The sequence below is a fragment of the Micrasema longulum genome, unplaced genomic scaffold (genome assembly GCF_059751315.1).
Source record: "Micrasema longulum isolate JH-2025_06_02 unplaced genomic scaffold, ASM5975131v1 h1tg000045l, whole genome shotgun sequence".
Taxonomy (NCBI): Eukaryota; Metazoa; Arthropoda; class Insecta; order Trichoptera; family Brachycentridae; genus Micrasema; species Micrasema longulum.
This window is the reverse complement of record NW_028277252.1, coordinates 1,019,953-1,038,851: the sequence shown is the minus strand read 5'-3', so window position 1 is coordinate 1,038,851 and position 18,899 is coordinate 1,019,953. Positions and strand designations below refer to the sequence as shown.

The 18,899-nt window shown below is 32.1% G+C and overlaps 1 protein-coding gene across 1 annotated transcript in view; it reads left to right on the top strand.

Moving 5' to 3' along the window:
- LOC148285233 (uncharacterized) overlaps positions 1-17,686 on the top strand; it is a 129,911-nt gene extending 112,225 nt beyond the window's left edge. The window contains exons 7-9 of the mRNA XM_088228325.1: positions 11,130-11,228; positions 15,382-15,466; positions 17,293-17,686. Coding sequence (XP_088084451.1) covers positions 11,130-11,228; positions 15,382-15,466; positions 17,293-17,407 — 299 coding nt within the window. The 3' untranslated portion in view covers positions 17,408-17,686. The remainder of the gene's footprint in view (positions 1-11,129; positions 11,229-15,381; positions 15,467-17,292) is intronic.
- The last annotated feature ends 1,213 nt before the right edge of the window (positions 17,687-18,899 follow it).

Here is an 18,899-nt window from a genome sequence, read left to right as displayed (position 1 = left end):
CAAGCCACACCCTTTCTGGCGCCTTTGACAAATGCACATGTAAAAACACTCAGTCACGTTGGCGCCCCCAATCAATTACTTTATCGTACTACCTTTGGAATTAAAAATTTCCTAGAATGGCTCACATTATTGCGAGTTATTTAGGCAGCATAATTACGTTTACGGGAGAGCTGACAATTTTAAACGGCATAATTTATTTTCACTGATCAAGTTTTACACGCGGCTTTTATACGAACAATACGTTTTTGGAAGTAGTATTTTATTCCACCGGAATGGACTGCATCAGTGCAGATACGACTATGTTGGAAGTGAGGAATTGGAGAGGAAGGGTAGCAGACCGGCAAAAGCGGAGGAGACTCCTGGATTCAGCCAAGGCCCTCCCAGGGCTGTCGAGCTTATGATGATGATGATGATGACGATTTTAATCCACTGTATTCTAAAAGCTAATTAACGTCTTTATTGCCATTAAACAAAAATGGACATTTATTTTGAGAAGGAAATATGAAAGTCAAGAACTAATTATTTTTTTACGGTTTATGTACAACATTCACCGTTCTTCTTATATTTGAACATCAGTGTGTAAAATTATCACTGAAACCCGCCAAAGGCGACCCGCTTGTAATACGTCCTGTATGTGCTTAGACTTTGTTTATCTTGATAAAATCCCTAAAGGTAAATTGTAGGTAAATTTTCTAAAAACACACAACGACTTAAAATATTGTTCATGAAAAATACTATAGTAATTAGAAAAAAATAAAAGAGTACCTCTTGTGAAAAGAGTAAACATTAGTTTAGGGTGCTGGTATTCTTATGGCTTTCTTTTGATGGAAATACTTTGAAAATAGAAGTATTGAAATAAATTATAATGGCGCGATATTGTCATAACCAATCATAAAACAAGCCACATACTTATACATATTGGTGTTGTCAGTCGCCAGCTTAAAATTGTAGTTCCTAATATAATGTTTGTATTTTATTGAAGACTTTTATTATTTTATATTTCTTGCTATTTAACAAATGTTATTTTTATTTGTAAAATGTTAACTACAATTTAACATTATCTCTATGAGTTTTTGCCTCTGATCACATTTTATAAAAAAATCGTTCAGTTCAACGAAAACTAATAAGTTGTTTGAGGGCTCCCCCACTCTCTTAACTCTGTCTAGAGAGCGAACTTTCAATGAAACATATATAATGAAGCATGGCTGACTAAGAGAATCTAATACCCGTCGATATTTTACGATAAAATATTGAGAAACGTTATTGCTTTTTGCTTGTTATTTGCTTAACTAAATTCTGTAATAATAAAGAAAAGGATATCAAGAAGGTTGTGTGTCAGAGTTTAATATTACCGTAATAAATTATGACATAGAGACAGAGCCTCAATTTTATTATGATCAGACCGTTATCTTCTTCAGTAATATTTTACCTGTGTTACATATACACAATGTAAACGATATAATATTATTAATTCGATTAAATTAGTTTTTTAAAAAAAATAGTGTCATTCTTTTGGGTTACGTACCCAAATATTGTGGGGTAATTTTCAACTTTCAAAATATTGGGAGCGAACCTCAAACTCTTATTTAGAATCTGAGGTACAACCGGAGTTACAACCTCATTTAAATTATATGACGCATATTTTAAATGTATTTTTAATGATTTTATTTTAACAATATTATATCATACATATGCTATTATAATATTATACTTCTCTCCTTCTTTTCCACATCCGCTCTTAAGTGGAGCATGTGGACATCACCAGTTGCCTCCGGGAGACCATATCGCCAGCCAGCACTCTCGCCTCTTCCCACGTCAATTCAGCGCCCCTCAGTTCCGCCGAATAAAGTCGAAAGGTCGTCATCGATGGCCTTCTAAGACGGCGTGAGCCCGCGAGCGCAGGTTTGAAGAACAGGCAACTTGGGTTTAGGTTCTCCTGAGGCATGCGTAGCACGTGTCCAAGCCAGGTCCACTACTGCGTCCTCAAGACGCTCGTTATATGAGGCTGCTGCGTCCGTTCTCGGACTTCAATGTTAGTTATAAAATCAAAACACCTTATGCCTAATATTCTCCTTAAGCACTTACTCTCAAAACTCAAGTTTGGTTTTCTGAGTTATGGTAAGGTGCAAAGATTCGCACCCATATAGGAGTACTGGAATTATACAAGAGTTGAATAATCGGTATTTCGTTTTGACCGAATATATACTAGAGTTCCAGACAACACGCATCATGTTAAAAGTTGCTTCAGCAATTCCTAAACGGGTTGCGAGCTCTTTGTGCATGCTTCCATCCTCAGTTGTGTGAATTCACAAGTATTAGAAGCTGTCAACTTTCTCGGTCAAGACAGGATTTGTTGCACATAATCGGAGTCTTTTTGGTATTAATATTAAGACCCAGACGTTAGAGTTTTCCTGCAGTTTGTCAACAATTTCCTGAAAATCACCTAAATACTTTTCACGAAGAACCGCATCGTCTGCGTACTCCAAGTCGCACAAGTTTAGGGGGAGTTCACTTCTCGTGAAGTTAATTTTAATGACTCCCTAGGGAGTGAAGTCCACTTTTGGATGTCTTTTGTCTACAAGCGTTTAGACAAACTCAAAATATTGTAAAGTGAACATTTATATGCATTGAGTTTTATTATATTATTTATTTATGTAGTGGCTAGTGGTTACTCTCAGGTAAAAAATCTGCAAAACGAAATTGATTGGAAATCATTCGGCCTCATATTGCAAAGATCAGTGCAAGTTTGTCTGAAGTGACCGACCAAAACAAGATTTTTTACCGAAACCGAATTTCAGCTTCTGTTCTAGTTTCGGCCGAAACCGAAACTTGTTTAAATAAGTCAAAAGTTACCTTAAAACGCCCAAAATTGGGCGTTTTTATCGTTAAACCTTACGAGTTCATTAAAATAAGTGTCAAATTAAAATAAGTGTTATGTTATATGTGCATACATATAACTTATATGTAACGGCCCTTCAATGTACGCTATAGGATCTTTAGCTTATTAACTGTAAAGGAATTATAAATATATATATATATGAAAAATCTTAGAACAACTGACTTGTAGTCTATACAATAACGAATTATTTGAATAGACAACAATCCAATATACTTTATTGAGCTAATGTTCCACCCGAGTACAGCCGAACGCAATCCGACACGTCCCGACCGCAGGTTTCGGCTGAGCTGAAGTTTCGGCCAATTTTCTGCCGATACTGAAGCCGCTGCTGAAACTCGTTTTATTGGCCGAAACCAAAACTTTGGTAGGTCACTGTTTGTCTAGGAAAACGGAATCTCACCCACATTAATAAAGGTTTTAGTTTGAATCTTTTATTTTACAAAAGTCAAAATATGAGAGAATTGAAGTTACGGCAGTATTGCATTGGGGGAATTATGAATGTTACACAGCGGGCCACTTAAACCTGCCAAAAGAGACGGGCAGTGTCGCGGACTCCGGATCAGGAGGTTCGAGTTCGAATCCCCCTCTGCCACAACTTGTTTTCCATATTCTAACACGGTTTTTTACGGTGGCTAAAATAAAATGGCCCAAAATTTAAATGTTCAGGTAAATCACAATAATTTTTGGTAGAATCATCATTCATTTTCCAGCATAGGGCACTGCGTTGGTACGCAAATCGCAGCGTATATTGATAATTTTTGTTACATGAAGGTAAGGTGATCAGTCCTACGTACCAGTTTAGGGACTATGAAATATTCTAGTGTAAAAATACCCATTTAAATAATATTTCATATCAACTATGTTGGGAATCGAACCCGAGACCTCTTGCATGGTAGGCAAATGCGCTGACCATTACCCCACGAGGCTGACTAAAAAAAAAACTCATTAATAATTTTTGATAAATGCTTTTTTTAACGTTATATCCATTTTATGGAGTGAAGTAGATTCAACCACGAAACTTATCCGCCCGTTAAATCTCCATTTAATTTGGCACAGAGTGAGTGAGATGAATGATGAATGCGGTTTGTTAGTTATCGCGTTATCGCTACTTGTCTGAACATAGGGTTAGAGAGAGATGGATGGGGGAATGGTGACAACATACCACTTTACAAACCGGAAACAAAATAGAAAATAATAGGTCTATGGTAGTTTAAATTCTATAGGTCCTTAATCATTAAATGCATTTCTAAATAATATTTCGGACCCACGGTGTGCATTTTAAGGTTTTCCCAATATTTTTTAGTAAAATTTTGTGAATGTTTACTTTGCCTAGTACTTTTAATAATATTATTAAAAGTACTAGGCAAGATTATATAATTTACATAAAAATATTTCTACTAAAAAAATTTTACTTACAACGTTGACAAAAAATACAATGCCATAAATATATATTTTTAAAACATAGCGTATTATTTTGTTTTCAGTTTTAGAGTAAGCTAAAATCGTCGAATTGAAAATGAAGGTATAACACTACAGTAATAATCGCCGCAAAGTTATATTAAAATAACAAAGCCCTCGAGCGTTGTTACCTAAAATTCAGATCCAAACGATACTGCTGACCTTCTTCAAAAGCTTTCATGTACTTGTAGTTATATTCGTCCAAATAATAACATCTCAAAGCTCTGTTTGAACTTCGCTTACGTCGGCGTCGCGACGGCAACGCATCGCCGTCGGCGTCGTTAGTGGGCGTGACAATTGATTAAATTTTCTCATTTATAATATTTTTCTTATTTTTCACCATATACTGGTGAAAGCTATTTATGCCATAATATTATTTACCTTCGCCATAAAAAGATATTGAATTTTAAATCGTTTATTGATGACTATGATAAATTGAAAAACGTTAGGTTTAAGCTGTCCCATTATAAAAAGAATCCCTCGCAAATACGTATATAATGAATACGAGAAATATATTTTCAATTCGAAGTACTTCAAACATTATTTTGAAGTATTTTATAAAACATACGGAATGATTTATTTTGTGAACGATTGAGGTCTATGAAAGGATAATCATTCTCGAATAAATTTTAAAAGCCAGATTGTGGTTCCGGATTCATGAGGCGAGCTTATTTAAATTAGCATTTATTATGTTGGAAGTTTTTCAAGTTTAATTCATCCTCAATTCTGACATTTTCCATTTAAATTGGACGATGAATTTAAATGAGAATGTGAAATGGTAAAGTGATGCCAGTTATGAATTCTTATATGTAAGGTTGGCTTTCCTTATTTGAAATACAATAACTCATAATTTGCGGTCATTTCAAGTTTGTAATCTAACCAAACAGGTAGCATTTTTAGATATGAAAAAGGGTAAGAGAAGTTTTTCTCAGAAGCAAATAAAGAAACGTTTTCTAACACGAATATGGGAAATATCCCCCGTAACAGAATGGCTCCAGAGATTATTGTTTCAAGCACGAACACGATTAATGCTCCAGCATTTTGTACATAACATACCTGATTTAATTCAACGTTTCATTGTCATTCCTCAGCGAACAGTTCTGTCATGAACATTCATTATTGTGCTTGTATTAATTTGACAGTAAAGCTTTAGATTTAACGCTAGCATATTATTTAGTATGTATTACGTATGTATGCTAACGGATACGTGAAATTGCGAAACGGAACGTACGTCTTTTGTTTTAATATTATGATGTAAATATAAGACTAAAGTCTGTTCATTATTACAAGAATTTCCAAATAAACAAACCAGCCGCGTGATATCTGACGGAGAATTGCCCATTTCATAATAAACAGCACAGTAAAATTATAGTGGATTAACATTCATTAGATTCGTTTGTACGTATTTAAATTTGATAATACATGTCAATTTTTTAAAAAATATTAAACTCCATAGTTTTAGATTTTAGAAAAAATATCAACATTAACCGAGGCGTTATTATTTATATGAAAAGAGAAATATCACCGTTCTTATAATTTACCCAAATATTTCAATTTCGATGGCCATTTTCAACGTTGGGATAACTCACTATTAGAAAATGGAAATCAAGTTGGGGTAAACCTTGGACATCTGGTCCGTGAGCCCGCAACACTAGCCACGGTACCACAACCCGATTTAAATAATATAGTAAAACTTAACAAAATATATTTTTATTATTATTTTATCTAAATCATTACTTAAATTTAGCGAGTACTCTCAGGTAATAATCCTGCTGAGTTTGCCAGACATTAAATAAATAAATAATTGTAAAACAATAAATATCGATCCACCATTTTGTATTTTATCATGCCGTGTAGATTTTTGCCGTGGTGTGAAATGGGCCAATCGTGCGACATCACGCAGTGGGCTCGTAGTTTGGACGTGCACAGCGGTCCAGTCTTCGTGAATATACGGTAAAGATCTGCAATACATTATATATAGGTACATACTTTAGTTATAAATGCGAGAATTTTAAATAACATTTAATATATTGTGTATAAATATCGACTTAGTTTTTTTGAGTTTTTCCATAAATTGGGAATACCTATTTATATTTCATAGTTTTGGAAGTTGTTTTATTGAGTTATTTTACAATTAAGATAAAAATAAACATAAAATAACCTTATTCAACATACTTTCTAACGAGTGATGGGATGTCCATGGACAAATATATCCCCTTCCTGTATAAATATGCGAGTATGTACTTTGATAAAACAGAATTAAGAAAAACATCCAATATTTTAATGTTTACATATCATTCAATTATCAAAAGATTTATTTAGTGCACATCTTAATGATTTCAAGAACTTAAAAGGTATATTTATTATTTATCAAAATTTATTTCAAATTTACATTAGCGCCATCTTAGTTTGATTTAAAATTTGCGAAGGCACCTAACTTTATTTTGGTTATGTTAGTTTTTTTTAAAAATATATACGTAACTGAAAGTGCCAATGAGCGTTGAGGATCCGTACTTAATAATGTTTTCACATCGAAAACCCCACTTAAAACTTTCATTTAATTGCTTATAACTTCAAAAACTCTGAGAGGTTTTATTACTAAGTGTTTTTCAGCATTTTCTCCATTAGCTTAAGTAAAAACCTTTATTTAAAGAAAGAAAAGTTTCTAAGCGAAATTTATGCGTGTACTGTACCATTTTATTCACAAAAAACATTGTTAAATTGAGTAACGATGTTTATAGTAAAAAAAAGGTCATTGCGAGTTCTTTGATAACGATCGATCAAGTTTCTTTATTCTGAAAGACCCTGGGTTGAATAAATCAATCAAAATTTAAAACTATCGTACTACAATTTCAAAGTTTTTAGTGGTTTTGAGTAAATATTACAAAATAGTAACTACGAAATTGTGTACCGATGTATTATGTACATATATTCATGCACTCGTACACTCGTATACTCGTAATTTTTATGAACTCCAGAAGTGAAAAAAAAGTTGTAAATTTCAATGTGCAATATTTTATTTTTTGTATTATTTATCCGCCGTATACTTAATTATTGATGATTGTGTTAGATTAGGTAAGGTTAGGTTAGATACAGATTACGACCATGTTGTTTTTATCAATTTTCGGTATATATAAATTATACGCATTGATAAATCAGGCAAGGCCATTCACAATAAACTCACTCATTATTATCTTAATGTATTGCAACATAGAGGGAAAACATTTTTCAGATGGGAATATGCAAGTCTAGGCACTTACAGGGCTGTCTGTCATTGGCTGGTTTAAGTGGCTTCTTTACACATTGTGTAACACTTACCATTCTGCCTAAATTTTACACGATATTTAAACCGTTTTTTGTTAGTATAATATACTGAATACGCTTTAGGTGCCCAACCCAACGGGGCGAGGAATTTAAATTCTGTATTTTATTCTGACGTGAATACAACAATTATATTAAATATTTTCCTGACAAATAGCAAAATGATTGATTATATAGAACCTTATATAATAATGCCATTACTTACCTCATGTATGGCGTAGAATCTCTCGATAATTAAACTAATCATTATTTCTCCAATCCAATCTTTGTCTAATTAAATGGAGGCAAAATTATTCGGATGAGCGAGTTGGCATTTCTTGTAGAAGGCGTGGGACGTAGATTAGTAATTAAAGTTGAGTTCAACTACGTATAAATAACTAGGTTAAGTACGTCATTGTGGACGGTTTAGGCTTTATGGGTAGAATGAAGGTTTATGGCCAGTTGGATTATTGGACTGGGATTAGTGGTATTAAAGAAGTGGAAGGGACAGAATGTTGACAAAGATAAGCAAAATTACATCTTACCAGGAAGATATATCCCCCTGAACCATTAAAAGAGCAAGAAAATATTTTCATACATTTATTGGATTTTACTCTAACGAGTATCGTGATATCCTTCTTAAACATACACATTGGCAAATCCACTTTATTAAGTTTAATGCAGTCGCATAATTTGAAGTCGTTTATTTGAAGCCTTGCCTAACACATTTTTAATATTTATCATTTGATCTGGATTGACGTTTGATTGGAAAGTGGGCCGTGGAAATGGACGTTCTTGATTACTTTAGCTAAATTGCTAGCAAAATTTGTTACTTTTTTTATTTTTATACTAAAATATTTATATTGTGTATTTTTTATGTATGTGTATGCATATATATGTGTATGCAAGTATGTGTGTACATAAACATGTATGTTGTGTATGGATATGTGTGCGTGTATGTATGTATCAGTATGTAAAAACGGATTAAATCAGTATACCCACGCACAGGCTATGCCTATGTGGATTTTTTTCTTATTATTTTTTCTATTATTATTCACATGTACTGTGAAGAAAAAAATTCAAATAAATATAAAAACAAAAAAATAGATTTTGAAAATTTAACCTGAAATCAAAAATATCAATCGAGTACTTGGGAAAGCGTAATTTCATCTTATCTCTTTAAAAAACCTCCTGTTTTAATGTTACAAAATCGCTTAGAATGCTTAGCCAAGCTTTCTGCGTTCACACAACAATGTTACACCCATGAGACGCGAACGTTGAAATAATACTCGCATTATAAAACAATATGATTATCTTTTGTTAAGATATCAAATATCAACAAAATGTTTATTGTAACCGTTTCATAAAAAAGAAAACTAAAGCTTCGTATATGTTTCGTTTCAAAGTAATTTCCTGGTTCCGGCTTATTTTGGTCTCTCTTGTCGTCGCGTGTATTATTGTAGATCGTAGGTATTGGATATATTATGAAATGTCTCTTTTGCAATGTTTGTAAAACTGGCGTTCAACATAAATTAATTTGGTATAATTTTAATTCCTTATAAACAAACGACAGTTATTTTATATCTTTTAACGAAACCCTATTGTTTTTTTAGTAATATATATCGTTATTTAAATAGAAAATATTAAACATGTTTTTAAAGACACTTTGGAAGGTTTTTATTTTATTAAACGAACAAACCATCACGCCGTTTTCCCGTACGGGTGTACGGTACGGGAAAACGGCGAATAGAACAACATATCACTCTGTCTTTGCAAAAAGACATCGCTTCCTCTTTATTCATACACCTTCTCATGCACGTGCGCCGATTATTCCGACTTTTGACCAGTCCATTTTCAAGTATTTGTTGGATTCGGTCATGCCATGTCTTTCTCGGACTTCCTCGATTTCTGCATCATCAACATCGCATCGCATCGTAAATCTTTTTAGCCGTTCTTTTGCTCTAAATGTCCAAGCCTATATTGGTTTTGTCGATAATGCTTTTTTCACGGCCTTATAACAATGTACTTACGGATCACGAAATTTGTTCATCTATCGCACATAGTTTTACCACATATTCGCCTGAGATGTCACATGTCGACAGCATTCAGTCTACATTCATCCTTGTTTTTCCAATTCTATACATAAGGATCGGCACTAGGACTCCACTACGAACGACTAATTTCGCCTCCTGCTACAAACATTTATCTGGCATAATTGCTTTTAGAGCTCCGTTCACTCGCTTATTTTATTAGTTTATTACTCACATAGCATTCAGTATACGAATTATTTATTTTAAAAAACCACTTTGTTTTGCGCGCAAAACAATGGTATTTAAAATATTGTTACGGTATATTTTATTTAAAGTTAAAATGCGTTTAAAATGCGTTTTGAAGGTTTTTTTGGAAACTTTGTTAAGTCGGAAGTATTTTTTTACGGGATCAGCAAAAAGGGTTTTTACAGCATATTTGCGATTATTGCCAATTTACACATTTTTAAAGTTAACTTTTCGTTTTGTCGCGATAATATTATTTTACAAAAAATATGTTTTTTTCAAAAGATTTTTTAATAGAAAACATTATCAAAAAATGCATGGAGGTCAAGGTATCGCTTTGCGGGGCATTCGAGACTTGCATTCTTATGATTTACAATGGGTTGAATTATATGGTATTGGAGCCATTTTCAAAAGAAAAAAACTTTAAGAAGACTCAAAAGTTGGAAAAATTCGCGTTCGAAAATAGGAAATAAAGGATTCGAACCTCAGACCACCTGATACGGAGTCCGCGACACTACCCACGGGATCACAAGCCGTCTTTCGGCTGGATTAAGTAGCCCCCTGTGTAACATTATTTTTTCAATTTGTTCATCTTTTGACTTTTGTAAAAATCTTTATTGATGAGGGTGAAATTCCCTTTTCTAAAAAGTTGGAGTATCTATCGATATTGATAAAGTCCCCAGGGGGTAAAATCCGGTACTCGTCTGCAAATATTTTTACACCTTTATTCAAAATATTGTTGACGAATATTTTTATTTAAAATTCAATCTAAAATCCAAATGGAATACATTTCTTAGATTTTCATGGCCGTCTAGATGCACAATGAGTTTTTTCGGGTGATTATATGACGTGTGTCGTTCGCACTACGAAATGTCGGTAAAGAATGCCAGCGCCAAACGCCATAATAACCCCAAAAACTCATTATGACAACGAAATTAATTAATGTTTTTATTCATACTTAATATCTTTTGTATAAAATAGGAATCAATGCTTAAGGGTGTGTTTTCTTTTTAAAAATGATGCACGGATTTCAAAAGGCACTATAAATAACTGGATTTAATATCATCTGAATTTTACAGAACTGATGCAAAATGGCAACCACCGTTCTGCCTTAAATTCGGATGATATGATTTCTCTTTGGTTTCAATAAAAAAATACACGAATTGAAATAATCAACAGGCATTTTTATTTATTTCCAGAAATAAGCTCCAAAATTTGGGACGGTAACGGAACCCACGTGGTGGATAACACCCCTAAATATTCAGAAGGCAGCAAAATATCAACCACGATGATTGTCGGTGAGTATTCATCATAAAACAATAACAAAATACCTCCACATTCCCTTATTCCCTTTACGCACCGTACACCATATGCCGGCGCACTACATTGGTACGCCGATCGCGGGGTATCTTGAGCGTTTTTGTTATTTAAATGATAATTAGTCTTATGCTTCAGGTGCCAGTCCCCTTTTTAAATAAATATAATATACCGACTATGTCGGGAATCGAACCCGAGACCTCTTGCATGGTAGGCAAACGCGCTGACTATTACACCGCGAGGCGGACAAAGTTCGATTTTAAAATTAGGGATGAGATTAATGATTCTAGCAACAAAGTACCTATAAATATGTAATTATTTCACAACTTTTACACAAAAAAACAACACACCGTTTCCTCGTGGGGGTAGGCAGAGGATAGAACGCCACTTTAGTCTGTTTTTGCATACATACATCGTTTCCTCTTCATTCGTACATCTCACACATTCGCACACACGACAATTATTCCAACTTTTGAAATGTCAACTTGTTGAATTTGGTCATGCCGTGACTTAAATATTTGACTAAAAATTCTCTTATATTTTTACTTTAATGATAGAATTCATTTAATTTATTTAAACGCCCTGTAGGCTTTTACATAATAAATATAAAGTCAGAAATGTATTTTACAAAAAAGTAGCATATAAAAATGAATTAAGTTAATGTTTACAAATTAGTAAAAAAAATATGGGTACACAAAGAATACATTATATACCTATGTATATTGGCAGGGAGAGAACAAAAATGCATTTTTACCATAAATTATATTAAGATTCTTAAAGTTAGAAAAATAATAATAAAGAATACAGATATAATGTTGGTAAAAGGTACCAAATTTAAATCAACATAGTAGTATTTAGGAATGTAAACCTGAAGATAAATTGATATAGGTACTGCCTTTTAAAATTAAAAACTGTTATATAAAATTATACTCGACACTAAACTTTCTTTTAGAGTTCATATTGAAGATGTTATCAATAAATCCTTAAAACTCCTTGGATTTATTAACAGAAGCACAACTGACTTCAAAAATATTATTTAAAATATTACCCTTAAAACTGTTCTGTTCCTTAGTTCGCCTGCACCTAGAGTATTCCTCTGTTATCTGGTCTCCATATTATGATGTGCACATCAAAAATATTAAATCAGTTTAACATCGATTTTTAAGAAATATAGGCTGGAGGTTGGGAGACAAATATACGTATAATGAGTTAGAAACTAGCTTAAATATATCTTCTCTTCAAGACCGTCGAAATAAATCCGATCTTAGTCCGGTTTAAAATGCTCAACTCACTCTTTGATACGCCTGAATTACTGAGCTCAATAAAATTAAATATCCCCAACAAGAAACCTCAGACAAAACTTAATTTTTCTTACCGATAACCATATAACTATTTCATTGCCTATGCCCAGAATTCTTAGGTCTGCCAACAAACATACCAGTCTTGATTTCTTTGATAGCAAGTTGTCTTCTTTCATACGATCACTAAATCAAATTTAATTATAAACACCTCTCCCACTTCCACTCCCACCAAGTATACTATTTACCATTGTGTTTTTCTACTTTCTTTTGTAACAATTTTCTATGTGTACTTGTCCTTAAAAATGCCCATTGGGCGTATATATAAATAAATGAATAAAATATATCTATATTATTTGCGTATTCATTTGCAAACGAATGAATTCTCCATATTGCGAGTGTGCACTGTAGTTTGTTGTAGATACAATTTACACATAATAATTTATTAAATCCGGCCAGGCACTCGCTTATAAGTTGTAACAGTCAAATATTGAATTTTTAAATAAAAATAACAAATCATTTAGTTTTCTTCTTTTTTCCAATGTTTGTATATTTAAATATTTATTTATGTAAGTATGTGTAATTAATATGTTAAATTAGAATACCTAATTTAAAATTAATGAAACGTGAAAATTTATGATGAACACATGTGAGAACACCGGTGAGAACACAAAAATCTGATGTGATTTTTCTCAAGCATGTAATACACTACTGTAATTGGGCTTCCCGGCCTTGTGGTTGTGGTACAAAAAAAAAGAAAACAACATGAATTTATAACCAAGTTCTATTCAAGTTGGCTATGTACTAAAGCAACAAAATTTTCATTACATAGACCGAGTGAAAATCTCTAATCATTCGCAACAGAAATCCCGGAGATTTTATGCCTTTATTTGTTATGCTCTGTTATAATATTATGTATTACACGGGTTTTCAAGACCAGATCGCGAAACTTCAGAGGATCATTTCTCATGGTAAGCTTAAAAAAAACTTGATATTTTTTTTCCAAAGTCATTTTAAAAAAATATAAAAAATTGAGATCTCAAAATGGAGTAAATCTTTAGTTTCTCGGACTAGCATCCCTTCCGCAAACCCCTATCCCTCCCTGACAATAAAAAAAATTGCGATAAAAACGTATTTGACCAACGAAGCGATACGCACCAGACGCAGACAAGGGAAGCGGCTGGGTAGGAGAGGGGTAGGGGTTTGTGGAGGGACTGCTTGTCCGAGAAATTATGTATTAATTAAAAAATTGTAATCAAAATGTAAGCCACCGTACGGGCTGGGCGTGAAATATAGTTCCTCCCCAACCGTAGCTTATAATCTTATAATAAATCTGAAAATAAGTTGTTATATGTTAGAAAACAATGAGTTTATGTTTATAAATCATTAGTGTGTAGTAGTGTAGTCATGTTTCAACAAACAGTGGAAAAAAGAAGACTATTTATTTAATAGCATTGTTTTATACTCTATTCTTAACAAAATATGTGACAAATAGTGAACAATGGAAACTTACAAAAATAGTGCGTCTGTAACCTTAAAATCATAAAATTTTATATGAATCCCTTAAAACCGTTTAAGAATGCATCAGTTTTTGACGCGAAAGTACCTAAATTTTGCTATTTAGAACACTACACCCATAATTAAAAAATTACAACAGTGCTACTAAAAGTGAACTGACATTTATTGATAAATACATAATATTTCAAATATCTGCCTTCTAATAATAAACAAAATTATAAATCAAACCGCTTATACACGCGTTTGTGTAATATTCATGTAAAGAAGTGAATTTGAACAGGAATGTTGCGTCTCATAAAACGAAATAATACGGACCAAAATGGACACCAAGTCGTTGGAACAATAGGCGTAATCCTGGGGTCTACACACGTGCGTTTCCAGAAATTCTCCAGCAGCCTAGTGGACCACATGGTGACGATATCTACCTACTGTCTACAAAAGATTCTCTTCGGACATCTATCTCCCTTTGTTAACCATGGAGTTGATACAGTGCTTTATTTATTTAGTTTTTTATTGCTTACTTCTTGGTATGAACACTTGACCAATTTACTACTATACTCTATTTTTTATAAATTTATTGATATTGTTTTAACTTTGCTGGAATTCCTCTCATCCATGCGCTTTGTAGCTGCACGATGATTGGTTATCTAGCTTTCATATTTCAACTTTAAAATACCTTAATTTTGTAAACGGGGTCTAGAATTCCAATCGTCTATGCGCTTAGTAGCAGCAAGGCGTGTTGTAATCTTACTCCTTTTTACTATTCATATTATTATTATTTTGTAATACACTAAATTTATTTGTCAATTTTTAAAATGTGTAAATGGGGGCTAAATTTCTAACTGTCTATGCGCTCTGTAGCTGCAAGACGTCCTGTAATCTAGCTCCTATCTATTATAATTTTTGATTGATCTTAATTGAAAACGAGGAACTAGAATCCCAACCGTCCATGCGCTCTGTAGCTGCAAGACGTACTGGGATATTTATTAATTGTACAGCGCCCTTGAGGTGATTTTCACAAAAATGGCGCTTTATAAATTATCCAACTATATATATATAAGTAAATCATACATTTTGAGATTACATTTTTTTTTTTTTTTACAATGACTTTTCGGAAAAAAAATTAAGTTTTTTTTAAAGCTTACCATGAGGAATGTTTTTCTGAAGTTTCGCGGTCTGGCCCTGAAAAACCGTGTATAATAAAATGATGATATAATATAAACTCATCACTCTGTTCTAATTATTTTATTTTCTTAGAGTGACGATTAAATCTTAGTTCTGCAAAATGCCGTATTAATGAAGATTTATTTGTTTTCAGATGTTGTGATTCCCTCCTTGATAATAGCGGCGCTGTTTATTGGCAATGCTTTCATAGTGCTCATTATTTTCAAATACAGGAAAAGGTAAGAAAATATTCCACACTTACACTGTGGTAAATAAACACGCATACTCCACCTAAAGTAAAAAACTCCTATAGCTCTAAAGTGTAAACAAAATTCTGACGAATTAATGTGCAAAATTTAATTGAATTTTTGAAGTTACATTTTAAAAATTATTTCTTAAAATACAAAAAGTAATATATCGAGACTATACTGACAGAATGCATTAAGCCAACAGTCTATAAAGACTGTTGAATTGCGTGCGGCGCGTCGCGGCAGCACGCAATATTATTTTCACTGTTTTAGATTTTTTTAAATCGCACTACAGCTGCGCTATACTGCATATAAAATTTTGAGGCACAGCGCCGCTGAAGTGCATGGACGCTGTAGTGCTGTAGCCGCAAGATGTGTTGTTATCTACTATCTAATAGTGGCTCTAGATTTGCACATAAATGGAGCTATAATAACTATCCAAAATATTAAAATGAATCATTAAAGATTTGAACTTTCCATTGTTATCAGGGCCTAGCTGACATTTTTACCATCCAAATCTTCCATTTTATTTAAAACCATCCTGTTTTGAGCAGAATTTGCGAAAAATCCCAAGCTATTTTTTAACAAAAAATACTATATAAAATTTTATTTATTATCTTAATACTAATTGAGTTTTGGTAAATTGAATTAGATAGAAAGTATACAAAATATCACTGAACAATTGACTTTGAAACTCTTTAATTTGCTAAAAAAAATTGTATGAAACTTTTTTCGTCGGCCTCGTGGTGTAATGGTCTGCGCTTTTGCCTACCGTGCGAAAGGTCTCGGGTTCGCTTCCCGACATGGTTGATATGAAATATTTATTTAAAAGGTGTTTTCACCCGAAGCGTAAGACTGATCATCTTACCTTCATGTAACAAAAAAAATTTATCAAGATATGCTGCGATTGGTGTACCAATGCAGTGCCCCACAGAAAGGGAATAATGAAATGAAAATGAAACTTTTGAGGCTTTATTATCAGTTGCAATGTTTCATTAAAAAGTCTCCTTATACTATTATAATTATAGAGATATTATTAAATAAAATACACATGTTATTACAATATCAATACATTATTTAAAAAAAACATAAAGTATTAAAAACACTTTGTTGTAATAAATTATTATTAAATAATAGTTTGCAATCAGTGCTCAGTTTTGATTAAGATTAAACAAAAGTATTGTACATATGTATTTATAAAAGAATGAGTATATATTTATTTTGTATTTGATGCTTTGAAAATAAAAAAAAATAGTATTAAGAGAAAAAAAAAACATAAAAGTGGCACAACTCAAAAAACTCACTTTTACAGAAAAGCATCCAAACACAAACACAAACATCCACAGTATCAGTAAATTTAAATTCATTTGCAAAAACAAACGCATACCTTAAAGTTCACTCAAAGAAATGTTTTCAGAAGTAACAATGGCATAATCATCACTGTGCGAATAGAAAATATGTATATTCAGGAACATTTCTGCATACTTAAGTTAATTCCTATTTTGGAATTGTGCCATTATTATCGCTCAAGAGTGACTAAATTCCCGTGTAACTATTTTAGAATTACTGATATATAAACCCATGTCATTATATATAGGTAGTCTAAACTTATAAGTTCTGTGAGTGAATCAATACAAATATTTTCAAAGTGGTATCAATACTTATATCACTTTTCAAAATGTATTTACTTTAACATGACTTGTCCTCCGATATTTATTCAGTTTACTTTGTTACCACCCAAAGGTCACGAGGATCATAATTTATGTGTTAACTCAAATTCAAATGAATCTAATTTTTTGACATGAATTTTTTTTCAGAAAAGACGAGGAGTTGGGAGAGAACGATGAGTTCAGCACTCTAGCGAGAGACATTTCTCTGAAGAACGGGAGAATAACTCACGAACTGAATGATGATGCAACTGATGCCGTGTAACCAAAGATATTTTATAAATGTTAAAGTTTTCTGAACATTTTACACAGACTAACAATTTACAGTGGAATTTATACTATGAAAACTGCACTTAAAATATTTTTAAAGTAAAATTTATATTATAATGTAAACCTGTTATTTTGTTAAATTTACCTATTTTTTGGCACTTTTGAACAATTATTATCTTTAAGTGTAAATAATTAATATGCATCAACTCATGTGATTATTTACCAATGTTCTTGCATATTTATGTATTTTTATGAATAAATATTCTTAAAGTAATGTGCTTTTATTTTTGAAATTGAATTTTAAATGATTATTCCGCTTCGCTAAATAAGAATACAAGATCAAAATATAAACGACGAAATATAAAATTGTTGAGAGCAGAACATGTATATAAATAATAAATACCATATTAGCTCGAATATAACGGAATATTTTTTGCTCAAAATATTTTTCGGAACATGTATATAAATAATAAATACCATATTAGCTCGAATATAACGGAATATTTTTTGCTCAAAATATTTTTCTTAAAAAAAGTATGCATTAAATTCGGGGTTTAAGATTAGTGACTTTTTCCTTTCATTCTTTCTCCAAATATATAAGTGAGGTTTATATTCGATTCCGCATTATATTTGGACTAATACTGTATTTGTTTTTGACCTTATAAGGACCTAATATCCAAAACCACTCTCTAACGAGTAGAGGTGTATTATAAAAACAAAACATTTGTTCGTCCCCAGGTAGAATACTGTACTCCTATTTGGTCACCTTACTATAATGTAAGTATTAATAGACTAGAAAGGGTCCAACAATTTTTTTTTAAGCAGGTCGACTACCGGTTAAACATTAACTCTTCTAATCATGCTGAAAGTATGCAGTACCATGGAATAAACTCTCTTAAAAATCTAAGAATAATGTTGGACCAGTTATTTTTATTCAAATTAATAAATAATAAAATTGATTCTCCTACCTACTAGAAAGACTTCCATTCCGTGTGCCATCTAGACCGACAAGACAAAATCTTTTGTTTTACACTGAAAACGCGTCAACAAACTATTTTAAACAATCTACAATACCTAGAATATGCGACCAATATAACAATATATTTACCGAGGCTGATATTTTTTGTGACAATGTATGTAAATTTAGGTAAAAAATTATAGAAATTTTGAGAGAAGCAGACATTTAACATTATTATTATATAAATATTTTTTCACTTCATTTCTTTTACATTTATCATATTGAACATAATTTAAATTATTGTATTAAGTGTAAACAATTTTTTTGGTGTGTGCATGAGTTTCTTACTCTAATATACAAAGAAATTGGCAATATATGTGTACATACTGTTTGTTTACCTAATAAAATAAATAAATAAAAACATGACCCAACATTATTATCATAAATCTAAGTTTTTTTTTCTAAGAATTTGTTTTATTGAAGTTGAATTTATCGTCATCATCATTTTGCGCACCTAATGGTGCACAGG